Source organism: Nelumbo lutea, chromosome 1, assembly GCF_056320005.1.
Source record: "Nelumbo lutea isolate HS-2025 chromosome 1, American lotus-T2T, whole genome shotgun sequence".
In the NCBI taxonomy this organism is placed as follows: domain Eukaryota; kingdom Viridiplantae; phylum Streptophyta; class Magnoliopsida; order Proteales; family Nelumbonaceae; genus Nelumbo; species Nelumbo lutea.
The window spans coordinates 111469761-111484698 of NC_142684.1; the positions used below are offsets into that span (position 1 = coordinate 111469761).

General features: G+C 37.8%; 1 protein-coding gene across 11 annotated transcripts; it reads right to left on the reverse strand.

The window, feature by feature from the left end:
• Positions 1-1390: 1390 nt before the first annotated feature.
• LOC148876810 (uncharacterized) lies at positions 1391-13527 on the reverse strand. Of its 11 annotated transcripts, none has more exons than XR_016107597.1 (6): positions 13088-13507; positions 11627-12219; positions 11261-11347; positions 4028-4279; positions 1835-2083; positions 1391-1731 (listed from the first exon to the last, which is right to left on the reverse strand). XR_016107597.1 is itself a non-coding variant. In XM_088971707.1 (6 exons), the coding sequence occupies exons 2-5, from the start codon at positions 12190-12192 to the stop codon at positions 1879-1881; spliced, it is 1035 nt and encodes a 344-aa protein (XP_088827833.1). In that variant the 5' UTR covers positions 12193-12219; positions 13138-13525; the 3' UTR covers positions 1391-1731; positions 1835-1878. The 11 variants fall into 11 exon arrangements, 10 of the variants coding, with proteins under 10 accessions (XP_088827833.1, XP_088827805.1, XP_088827795.1 ...); XM_088971707.1 differs by having other exon boundaries at positions 1835-2008; positions 13138-13525; XM_088971679.1 differs by having other exon boundaries at positions 1835-2008; positions 11627-12114; positions 13088-13525.
• Positions 13528-14938: the final 1411 nt, after the last annotated feature.

The window sequence follows — 14938 nt, forward strand, 5'->3', positions numbered from 1 at the left end:
ATTACAAATATATAGTGTGTAAAACTTGTATTTTGAATTATTTTTTATGTATGGGCACTGTAACTATTTCTATTAAAGAGTACACATACTGTACTGAATTGATCAAACCTAAGACCATTTTCCTTCGGAAGGTGGATAGAAATTTCTATCCAGTCTCCACCATCCAAACGTAGAGAAGAAAGCCCTTAGAAATTTGCATATAATGCTCATTTCCGATTCAATGAATATGTCTGGCAATTTAACAACTTATGGGGGACCGACAATTCCTAGTTTTCCACTGGCTGTTGAAATTGGAATTAGGTTTTTGAGTCTTCATAGTTCACATACGCATCTCTGCAAATTTTTCCCTTTCGTTCTTGTGCTGCTTTTCTAATCATCCATTTTTTAGCTCGGAAACCCATTTATTCACATGGTTGTTATATCCGTTTGGACTCTGATTTCTTCTTTTTCTCACTTTTCATTTATTTTTCGTAAAATGATCGTCAGTGCAGAATTGGGGATTTTGATGACCAAAGCATAAAGTCACAAACACCATTTGTTGCTAGGGGTGTCCATGAAAAACTAAAAAATTGAACCAAACTAAGAAAATCAAATCGTAAAATATGGTTAATCAAATCGGTCGGTTCAATTTTGGATTGGAATTTTTGAAAAACCAAAGGACTGATTTGGTTTTTAGTTAACCTACAAAAAAAGCCAGTTAACCGGATTGACCGTTATATATTTATATGTATATTTTATATATATTTTTAATATATGTCACATATTTTCTATATTATATATATATATATATATATATATATATATATATATTATTATAAATATAAAAAGCCGAAAAATCGAACCGGTCAAAAACTGAAACCAACAAGCTGATTAACCGGTGGTACCGATTCAGTTTTGGTCTGGAAAAATGGAAAAACTGGTACTACTGGTTTGGTTTTCAAGTTAACCGATCCATGAACACCCCTATTTATGGATGTAGAGTAAAAAAAGCTTATGTTTTTTTTGTGAACTTCAACAGGTTTTAAAAAACATAATGTTATTGAAAGGGACAAAAAATTTGACAATTGATTCTATATTGTGCAGATAGTTGATAAAGAAAAATAGATAACACCCAAAGGATATTTATGTCTTTTCACATGCCACTTAATGGCTGATTAACAGTAAATACTGAATTGACATATTTTAAAAGTTAAAGTACTGAATTGTTCCATTTTAAAATTTGGGGACCTAAGTGACACTAAGCCAAAACTAATCGGAAATTTTCATTATTTATATTTATACTCTTCCAAATTGAGATTTAGGAAACCCTAAGCATTTAAAAAAGTTAATATGTTGCTTACTGCTATCAATTTTATTTGAAAGAGTAAATCAAATATGTTTTAAAGTTTAGTTGTCAAAGTCTCAGACGGTTTGATGCTTGTTCGTATTACTACTCATCTTCATGGGACGGGAATGAATGGTAGGATGTCAGTTTGATGCTTGTTCGTATTACAACTCGTCCTCGTGGGACGGGAATGAATGGTCGGGTGTCAGATGAGGACTAAAAGTCTTTTTTTTTCCTGCACGCTTTTAGTTAGAAAAAGAGCCCGACCTGAATCCAGTGCTTGTCACGCTGATACGAGTAAAAGGCTATATCAGTGTTCTTTATACATATGCGTTCCAATTCCAGGCGGAATACTAGCAGTTCATTTGATAACGCAGCCTTTTACACAGCTTGGTGAACAGCAGATCCTGAGCATCAAAAAAATAACATTCACATCATAAACGAAGTAATTACCAGTCGATAAGTTCTCCGACCAGTTGAAGAGGAAGAATTGAGATCAAATGCCATTACCACCAAGGTTGGGGGGTTATGGGTGTGGCCTTGTGGGGAAGAGGCTACCCCATTCTGTTCGCTGATATTTTACATATAGAGATGAAGGTCAGATAGTTGAACTTGAACAGATCGAAAGGGAGGATAAGAGGATTAACTCGGTTTAATTCCCTGTGCACGTGTGGATCAACTCGCCTGTACAATTCCCAAGTCAGGTCGTGAAATTCCATATATGAACCTCACCATGAAACCCTCTACCCCGCCAATTACCTAATGAAAAGACAACTCATTCACTACACATCAAATGACAACACAAGTAGATGAAGGAACGAGTGATCTAATAATATTTCCATTGAGAATTTGAAGGCATTGACCAATCATAAAACGATGCTAACTATGAGTTACAAGAACATCCGACAAATGGCTAGAGGCAATTGATTTTGGGCAAAGTTTATTAAATGGAATCTTCCAGTGCAAATGCCATGGTAGTTTCCAAAAAGCTTAGGCTCAATTTGAAAAGAGTACAAATAATACAAATATGTATAGTATAAATACATACAAAATACAAGGTTTTTTACTCTACATATTTATATGGATCATTTACTAGAATACCCCCTATAGCCTCACATATTTACTTATAAATACCTTATAGTTTTAATTTTACTAAAACACCCCCTATAGTTTGTAACATATTAATTTAATTGACCTTTCATTAAGAATTATTTGTGAAAATAGTATCATGATCACCTAAACCAAGTGAAAAATGTTCAAGGGTATGGACTCATGATTGTGTATTCCAAATGTACTCCTAAACTGAGTGGAAAATGTTCAAGGGCATAGGTCCATTGTTGTTTATTCCAAAAGTACCCCTAAACTGAGTGGAAAATGTTCAAGGGCATAGGTCCATTGTTGTTTATTCCAAAAGTACCGCTAACACTTTTGTGTAGAAAAACAGGTTTGACCAAACAAAGAAAAATAGAATGGTTGTCCATGCTTTACTAGGGGCAAATATGGCATTTTTGTTTATAGTTTCTTTTGATTAAATTTATTTGAATGAATGTTAGTGTTAAAACTGTCATTTTCCACTTTTATCTAAGTGCAAACTGTAGGAATGTTTTAGTAAATCAGAAACGGCAGGTTTTAATAAATTCATGAAACTATAGGGGGTGTTTTAGTAAATGACACTATTTATATTTGTACTCCTTCCAAACAGACTCTTAGGCTGTGTTTGGTTACAATGCAAATAAATTTGTACTAATGCAAAACTATGAGTGCAAATGATTTCAGCGTAAATTCTGACATATTTTTGTTTCAAATTTTAGCTTATTTTGTTTGATTACAGTACAAATGAAGTAAATTACGACAAAAAGCAAAATAAAGTAAAACCTAAAACAAAATTAAACAACAATTTACATTTTTTTTTTCATTTGCACTCCCTTGCATTTGTACTAGTGCAAATAAAATTTCACTGCAACCAAACACAACCTTAGGGATTGATCGCACTCACCCGTCTGTGGAGTCCAGATTACCTACACGTGATGGCTGTTTAGGGGCTATTTAACAACCAATAATAGCACCCCACGTCAACAATGAAGCGTATAACTGCATATGCCCCACAACCACTCCAACCTCTCACTTCACGATCATGGCTGATGCGGGGCGTTGTTATTGGTTAAATAGTCAACAAGTGCAGCCAATCCGGATTCTGTCTTGAGTACTCTCTTGAACACCATTGATCCAATGCAGGGTGCAGGTCCAGTAACACAGTAACACCGGGTACCACAATCTGCATTAGCTCTATTCCTCATCATCTCTATGACAGATTGACAGGAATTGAAATTTTAATATTTTTCAAATTAAGGTCATTAAACAATTTTTTAGCCACAGTTGAGAAAGCTTCATCTTGGTTCCAACTTCCAAAGTAGGGAAAAGTCTCATTGTTTTTTTGGACGCATAGCTGAGAATTGTTGATGTATACATGTTCTCAATGGCCATATCAGTAAACATGCAAGAAAGCACCAAGAGTCCAGGAAACCCCCGCATTTGAAGCTTAAACAAATAGCTTCTTTTTTCTTTCTTGGGCATGTATATATTTTTAACTGACGTGAAAGACAAATGGTACACTAGAACTTCAATGTACAAAAAATTAACATGTTAGATAATAAATAAATCAATTGATAAAATACATATGGTGTTGGAAAGATTTCCAGTTACCTTGTAGAACCGCTTGGCAATATTGCCACGGATAATAACAGAACCAGAACTGAAACATAGGCCATTACTATATGGGATTCCCTAGCAAGAAAGCACCGGATGACTGTCACTGCTCTCTTCTGTCCAAAAGTAGCAACAACGAAACCAGGATCATCCCTTCCATCCCAGGTCATGGCAGGAACAATCACTTCACGGGTTCCATCTCTGTGAGTGCGGTCATAAAACTCATGGGTATGTGCACTAAATATTATCCTGCCAAAGAAAAAGAACAATTAACAATTATATCACATATGAATTACATATCCTTATTCTTCTAGACAGCAAATGGATCAACTACTAGGGCTATGGAAGAGTTGACCTTTTCTAGATTTTCTTCAAGTTACTTGTGATAAAAAGCCTCAAGCATTGAATTGCAACATATATGCTCCCTAAGCAGATATATGAGAGATCCAATCCCTTTTTGGGTGTTGAAAACAGTACTACTTTGTCTATGTTATGGAATAGTAAATTTTAATAACTGATCAAATAAAACAAAGGAATGGGGTGATGTAGGGCAGGAAGGAGAAAAAGCCCTTTGAGTGTACATGGTGGGTAAAAAAGAGAGATGACTCATAGAAATGAGAATGGAGATTCCAATAGAGTAAATATGAAATATTAAGGGTCCATTTGGTTCACAGCCAGAATCAGAACCGAAATCCTATGGAATTGGAATCGGAATCAGAATGGTCTATTCCCATAATCTGTTTGATTCAGACAAGAACAGGAATGAGAATAGGAATCAGCAGAATGGGATTTCATTCCTAAGGAAGGGGGAGGGAATGGTCATTCCTTCAAATTGGGGAATCCCATTCCTCCACCAGGAATGGAAATGGGATTCCGATTCCATCCAACCATACAGTTCAAATCAGAATAGCCCATTCCGATTCCAGACCCCTATTCCTGCAAACCAAACGGAGCCTAAAAGAAGAATAGATGAAGAAAGAGAAAGAGGATAAAAAAGAGAAATTCACCTTCAGAAGAGAGAGAGAGAGAGAAGAAAGAGGGCATGCACCTGAAATATTAAAATTTCAAATTCTCGTTCCATGCTCAATTTCCACTATTAGCTGAATACAGTTATTTATAGACTCAGTTGGCTGATCTATCAGCCCTTATGAAAGATTCTAGTAACTAAGACTCTGCCACTTAATGACACAACACCTTGCTAATAAAATGAAAACAACTTAATACTAGTTTGCAGTCTTTCAGAAAAGGAGAAAATATGGGGAAAACTATAAAATTATGAGCCCTCCCATAGAATAAAGATAATGACCAATTATCCTAAAGCATAACATTGTTGAGGATTTCTTTTAGTAAAAGGTACAGAGTAAATCTATGGTAGGGAGTGGAGGAAAAGAAATTTATGTAATTCAAGATGATGGTAGTTATCCAGTAGCCCTCTATAATAAATATATCAAACCCAAACACAAAAGTGCTTCAAATCAAGAGCAATGATTCCATGGTGCATCACAAGCTGGGAGCTGGCAAGTGAACAGGAAGAGGTCTCTCCTTGGGTACTCTCAAAGTTGGTGTCTTCAGGGGAATTTTTTGGAGTTCTGTTCAAAGGCATGGAGCGGCAACCATATGGCTACTAGTGGAGATAGAGAGAAGGGCAGTAGTGGAGATGTAAATGAAAGGTAGGAGAATGGACAGGGAGCCATTTAGGGTCTCATGGGAGCTGGACGACAAAGCTGGGATGTTATGGGCCCGGGCATAGGATCTTGTCACGGGTCGGTCCACGGGAGGAACCTCTGACCTTCCCTTGCCCCTACCCTTGCGCACAAACCCTATCGTGATTACTTAGTCGGTGATTTGTCCAAGAGACCACCCAAACTCTCCTTGCTCTCTTTCTTAACTTGGAAAACTGAATGCCTAATTTTCAATTCTTAGCTCCTTAAATAGGGGATTACAAGGGGAACGCCTTGTTGAGTTCGGCCACCCTAGGATAAGGATAAGGCTAGGGTAATCCAACTTTAATTAAAACTCCTATTTCTAACGAGTAACAGTAACCAACTCCTACCAAGAACAGAAACTCCTACTCCTAATATAATAAGAAGGGATGGGATAAGGTAAGTAAGCTGGTGGCGAGTGCTAGCTGCTGTCATGGCAAGGGATGTGTGCCCCCCCCTGATGAACTGTCGTGTGGGCCCTACTTCCTCATTGCTGGCGCCGGCGGCGGTAGGTCTTTCCCATGAATGCATCCATAACATGGGAGCTCAGCACAGGGTAAGGGAGGAGGGAGAAAAGAAGGATAATAGCAGCAAGGTAGGGAGAAAAGGAACTTTGAAGTATCAATAGTTACAGAACAGTTAAAAATCATATCTTGGAACATTAGGGGTTTAAACTCAGGTCGTACAAGTTGGTGTGGGATGGAGAGATAGTATGAAGCATCTGGGGGCATAGGCAGTGTGAGTGGGAGTTCATTCTGGCAAGGGGAACAGTGGGTGGATTATTGTTGGTGTGGGATCCCTCTGTTGTGGTGACAAGGGAGGTAGAAAAGGTCAAAAGGGGCAGTTCTCAATTTCTGTTCAGTTTTGTGAATAGATCAACTAGCCCTAGTTTAATTCCGGGTAAGAAGAGAGAAGAAGAAGAAGAAGGAGAAAGAGAGAAAGATGAGAAGAAAGGGCACGGTCTAGGAGGAGAAAAGTCCCATCACCCAGCTGACCCACTTTGTATTTATACTCTATGTGTTCGATTACAAAAGACAATATTGTCCCCCATTAAGTATGGGGCACACAACTTAAACTCAGACAAAATAGACTATTCAACTTTAATTAGATAAACAAATGACTTAACTACCTTTGTACTGTCGATATAAAGAATTCTGGGACTTCCCTTGGGTGATTGGGAAGGGGGGGGGGGGGGGAAGGGGCTTCAACATGATCAGATTCTTGCACGAGAAGATATGACAGAGAAGTTGCAGGGGAACAAGAGGCGTTGGATAGTTCATGAGTTGTTGGGAATTGGTGGACTTACCACTTATTAGGGCAAAATACACCTGGTCAAACAATCAAGATGACCCCATTTTAGAAAAGCTGAACCCTTTTGTTGTCTCAACAACCTGGGAAGAACATTTTCCTCGTTTGTCCCAGGAAGCCTTACCCAAACCACTATCTGATCACTCCCCTATTTTATTAGATTGTGGAGGAATCCCTTCTGTCAAAAATCCTCCTTTCCAGTTTGAACATATGTGGTTTGAAGAGGAAGGTTTGTTGAAAAAAATGAAGTGGTGGTGGGATGAGCATCAAGTGGTGGGGTCAGTAAGCCATATGTTTAGTAGGAAGCTGATTCATCTGAAGAAAGAGCTAAAAAATGGAGCAGGCAAACTTTCCAAGGGGTGGAACCAAAGAAAAAGGAGTGTCTTGAGACAATAACAAGAGCGGATAGGGCTGAGGAGAAAGGGGAACTGTGAGTGAGGAGAAATTGGGGAGGATCAATGCTAAGAAGGAATTTGGCAATCTGTTATCAAGAAGAGATAAAGTGGCGACAGATGCCCAGCTATTTATGGCTAAAACATGGGGACAAAAATACCTCCTTTCACAAATTGGAAAATGGCAGAAGGCAGAATTGTATTAAGAGGTTAGAGGTAGAAGGGGAGAAAATTGAGGAGGAGAACAGGCTACAGGTTATAATTAATTATTATAGGGATGTATATAGAGAAAGGTGGAGCCCAAGGCCTAAATTAGACAGTTTGGATTTCAGGTATTTGATTGCAGACAAAGCAAGTCTGCTGGAGGTGTGTTTACCGTAGAAGTTTTGGAGACAATTAAAGAAATGGAAGCAGATAAAGCACCAGGACCAGATGGTTTAACAAGGGAATGTTACGAGAGAAGTTGGAGCTTCGTTGGTGGTGATTAGATGAAGGTATTCGAAGAATTTCACAATAATGGAGTGTTGGAAAGAAGTCTAAACTCCAAGCTCCGTTTCCATAAATTTAATCCCGAAAAAGAAAGGAGCAGTTGGTCTAAGAGACTATAGACCTATCACTTGGGTGGACGGTGTGTATAAGAAACACCTATCACTTTGGTGGACAGTGTGTATAAGATAATAGCAAATGTGCTGGCAAGGAGAATGATAAGAGTCATGGGACTTCTTATTTCTGAATTTCAGAGTGCCTTTTGTGGATAGGAGGCAGATTATAGACAGGGTTTTAGTAGAAAATGAGCTGATTGATTCAAGATTAAGAAGTGAGGCACTGGATGTGTTGCTGAAAGTTGATATGAAAAAGGCCTACAATCATGTAAACTGGGGTTTCCTGGACTACATGCTGGAGAGATTTAACTTTGGTAGCAAATGGAGGAATTGAATGAAAGTGTGTAACAACAGTGAGTTTCCTGATAATGATGAATGGTAAGCCAGTATGTAGATTTTACAACTCAAGGGGCTTGAGGCAGGGGGAACACCCCACCCCCTTCCCCTTTGTTGTTCATTTGCATTGCAGAGCATTAAGCAGAATTGTCCACAGGGTAGTTGAAGGGGTTTCTTGGAAGGTTTTAGGGACGGTGAGGAGGGAGGGGTGGCACTGCTACAGTACGCAGATGATACATTGTTCTTTGCTGATGCATCATAGAAGCAGATGGAAACTATCCGTATGATTCTCACTTGGTTTGAGGTTTTGTCAGGCCTCAAGATTAATCTTCATAAGAGTGAACTCTTGGTAGTTGGGGAGGGTGTAAAAACTAAGCAGTTGGCTACTAGTGTGGGATATAAAGTGGGTAAGCAGCCCACAAGGTATCTAGCAATGCCATTGGGGGAGAAATGCAATGCAAAGAAGATCTGGGAGTCAGTGGTGGAGAGGGTGGAGAGGAGGTTAGCATCTTGGAAAGGGAGATACTTAACTAAAGGACAGAAGTTGGTATTAATTAAGAATTTTCTTTCCTCCCTTCCAACTTACCTGTTATCTCTGTTCCCTATTCCAGCAAGCACTACTACCAAGACAATTGAAAAGAAAATGTGACTTTTTTATGGGAAGGGTGGAAGAGAATTTAAATTTCATATGGTCAAATGAAGTCAGGTTTGTAGACCAATGAAAGCAAGGAGTTTGGGGGTGAAGAAGCTTAGGAAATTTAATGTGGCTTGTCTTGGTAAATGGCTTTGGAGATGGAATGAGCAACCCAACACTTAATGGAGAAGGATTATTTTAGTAAAATATGGTGCAAGTAACTTGAATCAAGGTCCTGCACAAACAAACATGTCTTATGGGTGTGCCGTTTGGAGAGGCATCCAAAAATCTTTTGTAGAGTTCAGAAAAAAGGGATTAAGTTTGTGATGGGAGTTGGTACGAGGATTAAATTTTGGTTTGATTTTGATGTGGAGATTAACCACTTAAAGTGAGCTTCCCCAATCTTCTTGAGATTGCACAAAATAAAGATTTCTAGGCATCTGAGGCTATTCCTTGGCAGTTTGGTGCCCTGTTTTCAAAAGGAACCTAAATAATTGGGAGGTTGGGCAATGGATGGAGCTGATGCAGCAAACCTTTGCCATTACACCTGATATTATGAGTAGGGATAAGCAACTTTGGAAATGGGATAAAGCAGGAAACTTCACAGTCAGATCATTCTACAATAAACTCACTGAGATGGAGGTGGTGGACTTCCCAAAAGCTGAAGTGTGGAACACTGCCAGTCCCTCCAAAAGCTGTTCTTTTATTATGGGTGGCAGTGTGGATAAATGTTTAACAGTGGATGCGTTGGCAATGAGAGATTTGAGTGTGTTGCCCAGCAGGTGTATAATGTGTGGAGAAGCTTCAGAAGATTCAGACCATTTGCTGATTCACTGTAGAGTTGCAAGAAGCCTATGGGCAAAGTTTTTGGAGCTATTTGAGGTTCAGTTCTGCTTTTGAGAAAATTTATTGGTTGTGTTAAAAGATTTATCAAAAGAAAGCAAGGTTATTTAGGGGGTAGGACTTGCTATAGTGGTTTGGACAATCTGGACAGAAAGAAACAAAAGACTGTTCGGAAATAAATTTAACATAGAAGAAAACTTACTGAAAGGTTTTTGGAGTAGGTTGTAGTCTTGGGTAGGAACACGCAGATTTTTCAGGAATAGGCCATATAGTTCTTTTTTCTGAATTTGGCTCTCTTTTTGTATCTATGGACACAGAATACACAAAGTAGAAGTTGACCCGGTAACGCCACATGAATTGAAGGTGAAAAGTAATACTAGTAGAGCCAAACAAACAGAAGAAAACAGAAAATGTAACTTCAGAAATTCAATGCAAATTTAGTTTACTGGTAATTTGTTATCTTTTTTTTGGATAAAAGTAATCTGGTATCTTTTTTGGTGGTTTACTAATATCAAGTTGTTAATCACATATCGACTTATCACTAAAAGAAACTAAACAGTCAAAATCTTTGACATACACTCTGTTGACATGGAATAGAACATTCTGGTCTGCTAAAGCAATATCCCTGTTAGAAGCAAAATAGGTCACCTGTGGTCACATTGCTGACACGTAAAAAAGTACAAAAAGCACCAAATTTAACAAAGGCACACACCTGGGCTGAGGCGTGAGGTGCACCAGGCCCATGCCTAGGCACGCCAAGTGAGTGCCATTCTAAAGTAGCTTCACCTGGGCCTAGGCAAGGCACAAGCTTTGAAATGAGCCTCACCTGTGCACCTAGGCATGCCTTTTCAATAACTGTCCTGTAAATATGATAGTAAAAATACCAAAACATCATCATAAGAAACTCTTTATTCATAAGATTCCTCTATTTTTCTTAAAATTTACCTCCCAGTCTGACAACTAAAGTAAGGAATGGGAAACAAATGGTTAGAGAAAAGGAGAAATTAAGTCAGAAAGGAAGCTGATAACAAATCTGGATACTTGCAAGACCCAGACAATTCAGGGACCAAAAGGACAAACTTGTTACACATTAAAATGCACACCATTATAAACAATGAAGCATGACTGACTCATACCCATATCCTAAGCATTTGCATCCTCATGATTATGGGAGGGGAAAAAACACTAAGCATCACATGAATAAGTAAAAAATAATTTTCTAAAACCAGAAAGATTATAGAACAATCAACCAAACGAGGACAAATAACTGCTTGGTAGAAAGATTTGACAAAAATAATGAATCATAGGAAACTGTCAACTCAAAGGACAAAAGACAACAGTTTACAAATTTAGATGAAGGAAGAGCATGCATATTAAACATTTTTTGAGTTCATGTTCCAACACAAAAGTACCTTGGTTTAAGAGCTTGAAATATATATTCGGTTTCATTGGGGGGGACAGTATGTAACAAATCATATGGTCCCGCCCCAGCAAGTCTCCTGCAAACAATTTCAAGGGAAATAAGTCAGGAACTTACCACAATATGGACAATCACCATTAAGAACACATTTTTGTGCGAAACGAAGTTACATGATGCCTTCAAAACTGCAAGCCGGTAAATGTAGGATTAATGACATTTTTTGAGCCTTTACTTTGAGATGAATGCAGAAGAGTAGAATATAATTCATAAACTATGGATATATTGCAAAATAAGTAACAGATTTATCAAGATAAATCCAGCAGAATCAAGATGCACTACACGTAGAGAAACTACTTACCGATTACCAAATGTCTTCAAACTCTTATGATGACAGGGAGAGGGATTAAGAGCATTGACTGCCGCACAGTTGCTATTTAATGTGGAGTGCAAGGGAAAGTGGAGTAGGAGGACTGGACCTGAACCAGATAACATGGTATTCTCTCTCCATACAAAATTGCTGAAATTTGTCTCAGAATTGGTAGTCTCATTTGCAATTTCTGTTGCAGCATTGGTATGTGTTTGCAGGTCCACACTTTCTTTCTCTATTATCTTTTCAACACCAAAACGAAGATCATTGTCACCACAGAGCAATGCAACTGAATTGAGTGAGACAAAGCTAATATTGCTAACTTCAAAGGAACCACAACCAGCTGAGTCCAATCCAGGAAAATTGCTAGCAATCCGATTAACAAATTTGGCATTGATTTTACTGCATTCTCCAATATCCCTGTCACCAAGAACAATGTGGAGGGGAAGACCAAGAAAGGGACCCAACATCCTTTGAAGCTGCTGAATCACAGACAACCATTTATCATGTGTTAAATCTGATCCTCTTGCAGAAACATCTCCCAAGACAATTAACATATCAGGCTTCAGGCTGTGAAAGGATTTCTAGTTCAAAAATAAGTAAGAACAAATGAATAAATAACCTCAAAATAAAATTCATTATCAATAAAGATAAAAATACGTATGACACAGAAAAAGGATATGTCTATTGAATAATACAGCTTATGTGCATTATACAAAGTTGAAATTAGAAAAGAAATTTGAGCAAGAGAGGGAAATGACACGATTTGTACAATCTAGTATGATAACTTAGCAAATTAATGCATGTAAAAAGCACCCCAATTAGGCACCACGATTCACTGATCCTCATTTGTGATATTTGTTTTATTTACACCTTTTTGTGTACAATTACAATCCCGATTAGCTTTTCTCCAACGAGCAAAGATCTCATTGGATACAAAACCGGGAATAAATAGCCCACAATCAGTTCAAAAGTGGCAACGTTGTGGAGCAACAAAAGCGCCAAGGTTACGGCACAGTCAGTTCTGACTTTAACTCGTTTTATTTGTCTTCCATTAGCAATTTGGACTCCGCATTTAATCCAGATTGCTCAAAAATAAAAGGAAGGGTAATATCAGATAAATAGGTACATGCATTAACAACTAGGAGGTTCAAGTTTCGAATGCTTTTCAGTTAGTTGTATAGGGTCAACTCATATGGTATGATCATTCTATTATATTAATATTAGGAGATTTCTGATACAGTATGGATACAGGACTACAAAAATACACAGCCGAACATTACTATTTTATCAATGAAGATCAAGGAGGAAAAGTTGGAAGTTCATTTTCCTTCAAGAAAAATATGACGAACCCCATGAAACTAGTTCTGACGAAAAGTTCATTCACCTTCATCCAAAAGCAAAATTTGACGATATAGAAATATAGAAAAGCAAGGAAATTTTTATTGATACCCTAAAGAACTTGGCCGTAAAAGAGTCTCTGAAATAGATATTCGTGTAACCTGCTTCAGATCCCAGTAGGAGCAGATTAGCCACCATCATCACCTTCAACTCTCCAGAGTCTTTGGTGGAATCATCCTCAACATTGTCGCGGGAAACTACCTCGCACGAAGGAATCGTAACCCAATGTTCGAAAGTCATCAAAGCAACGGCAATGATGAGTGGCAAAGCCGATCTCCAGACAACCATCTTACTCTTGGTTCAATATGTACGGGTCTGGAAGAGAAGCAGAAGATCCCACCCGATTTCTCTGTCGCAATTCGGGGATTTCGACGAATAAGCGAAGATCGGACGGGAGACAGAGTACCGCAATCTAGGGTTTTGATCCCGCCAGTGATCGCCATGGTGGATCACCTCTCTCTCATCTCAGGGGCAAGCGGACAACAATCCATTGATGGTTTATAAGTGTTTTGATTTTTAAGAAAGGAAAGGGTATTTATGTCTTTCAATGACATTACAGTAGACATACTCTACTCAGTCTACTGGGCACACGACATCTGCTGTTCGCAACGCTGTGTAAAACAAATTACTTGTCCAATAACAAGTGAACACGTCAGTGTTCCGAACATTTGCGTTTATCTACTTGTGATTGGACACTTAATCCGTTATGGTTTATACACAACCAACCTTTCTACAGCACACGGCACACTCTGTTCAAAGAATTAACAAGTTGAAAAAGACAAAAGTGAAGTGATGCTTTCAGCGGCGGATGAAAAAGCATATTGCCATTTTGGTCCTCGGGTCAAGGCAAAGCCCGTTCAAGGATACTTTACTTTCATTGAGAATATCTTCGTATTTATGTGTTTTATTTATGGAGAAATATTTCTAATGCAAGGTTGTACGATTTTGCCATGACAAACGCCAATCTCAATTTCAGTTAACGGACTGATAATAGGTATTGAACTGTTACATTTTTTAAAATATGAGAGTTAAATTATCACGTTTTAAAGTTCAGGGATCAAAGGCCCAAATTACAAGGTACTGAGCGAGAATTTTCTCTTATTGTTAAAATTTGGATTTCTACCCATAAAGCGACAATTTTATTTCAATTTCCGAGTTTTTCCTTTCATTATTAATGGGGCCATTCAACAAAATCATGTTCAATGCTCATATCATTCGCACAGTCCCTTGCTTAGAAATATTTTCTCGTAAAAAAGGGTTATTTATTAGAACACCCCCTATAGTTTCACATATTTACTTAAATCTATCCTATAGTTTGCATTTTACTAAAACATCTCTTATATTTTGTAACATATTTACTCAATCAACCTTTCATTAAAAACTATTTGTTTTGTCATCTTAAAATAGTAACATGACCACCTAAACTATGTGGAAAATGTTCAAAGGCATGGACCCATGATTGTGTATAGGTGCTTCTTATTAGTTCATGGACCCATGGTTTTCCCTTTAGCTCTTTTTGCCCCATCCAACTTGATCACTTTTTTCTAATAGGTGTTGTAGAATGTGTTTTATGCACTACCAAACTATCTTGTTCTACTTTACTGAAACTATTCTTAAGTTCCTTTGTATTGTTTCATTTCTAACCCTATCATTAATAGTTTTATCATTTAACTAAATATTCACATTTCTACTGTACTCATTTTTTAGACATATTGTTTCCCTACTGTTCAACATATCTGCCCTTCCACCATTGTTTCATAGAATTTTCCTTTTTACCATAATGGTATTTGCGTATGTGACACAATAATCTAATCCCATAAGCCTACCCCATTATATTCAGATACAAAAAACAGGTCTCATACACAATTCACCATTTTTTTTGGTAGTAGTAAAGTCTTATTA

What these genes read in the sequence shown, in the direction of transcription:
- LOC148876810 (XM_088971649.1), bottom strand. Translation starts at nt 13,324, where the DNA reads ATGGTTGTCTGGAGATCGGCTTTGCCACTCATCATTGCCGTTGCTTTG. An exon ending in TTACGGCCAAGTTCTTTAGG is followed by an intron (nt 12,220 to 13,087) that starts GTATCAATAAAA and finishes TTTTTGAACTAG; the next exon opens with AAATCCTTTCACAGCCTGAA. An exon ending in TTTCAAGCTCTTAAACCAAG is followed by an intron (nt 4,280 to 11,260) that starts GTACTTTTGTGT and finishes TTTCTTTGGCAG; the next exon opens with GATAATATTTAGTGCACATA.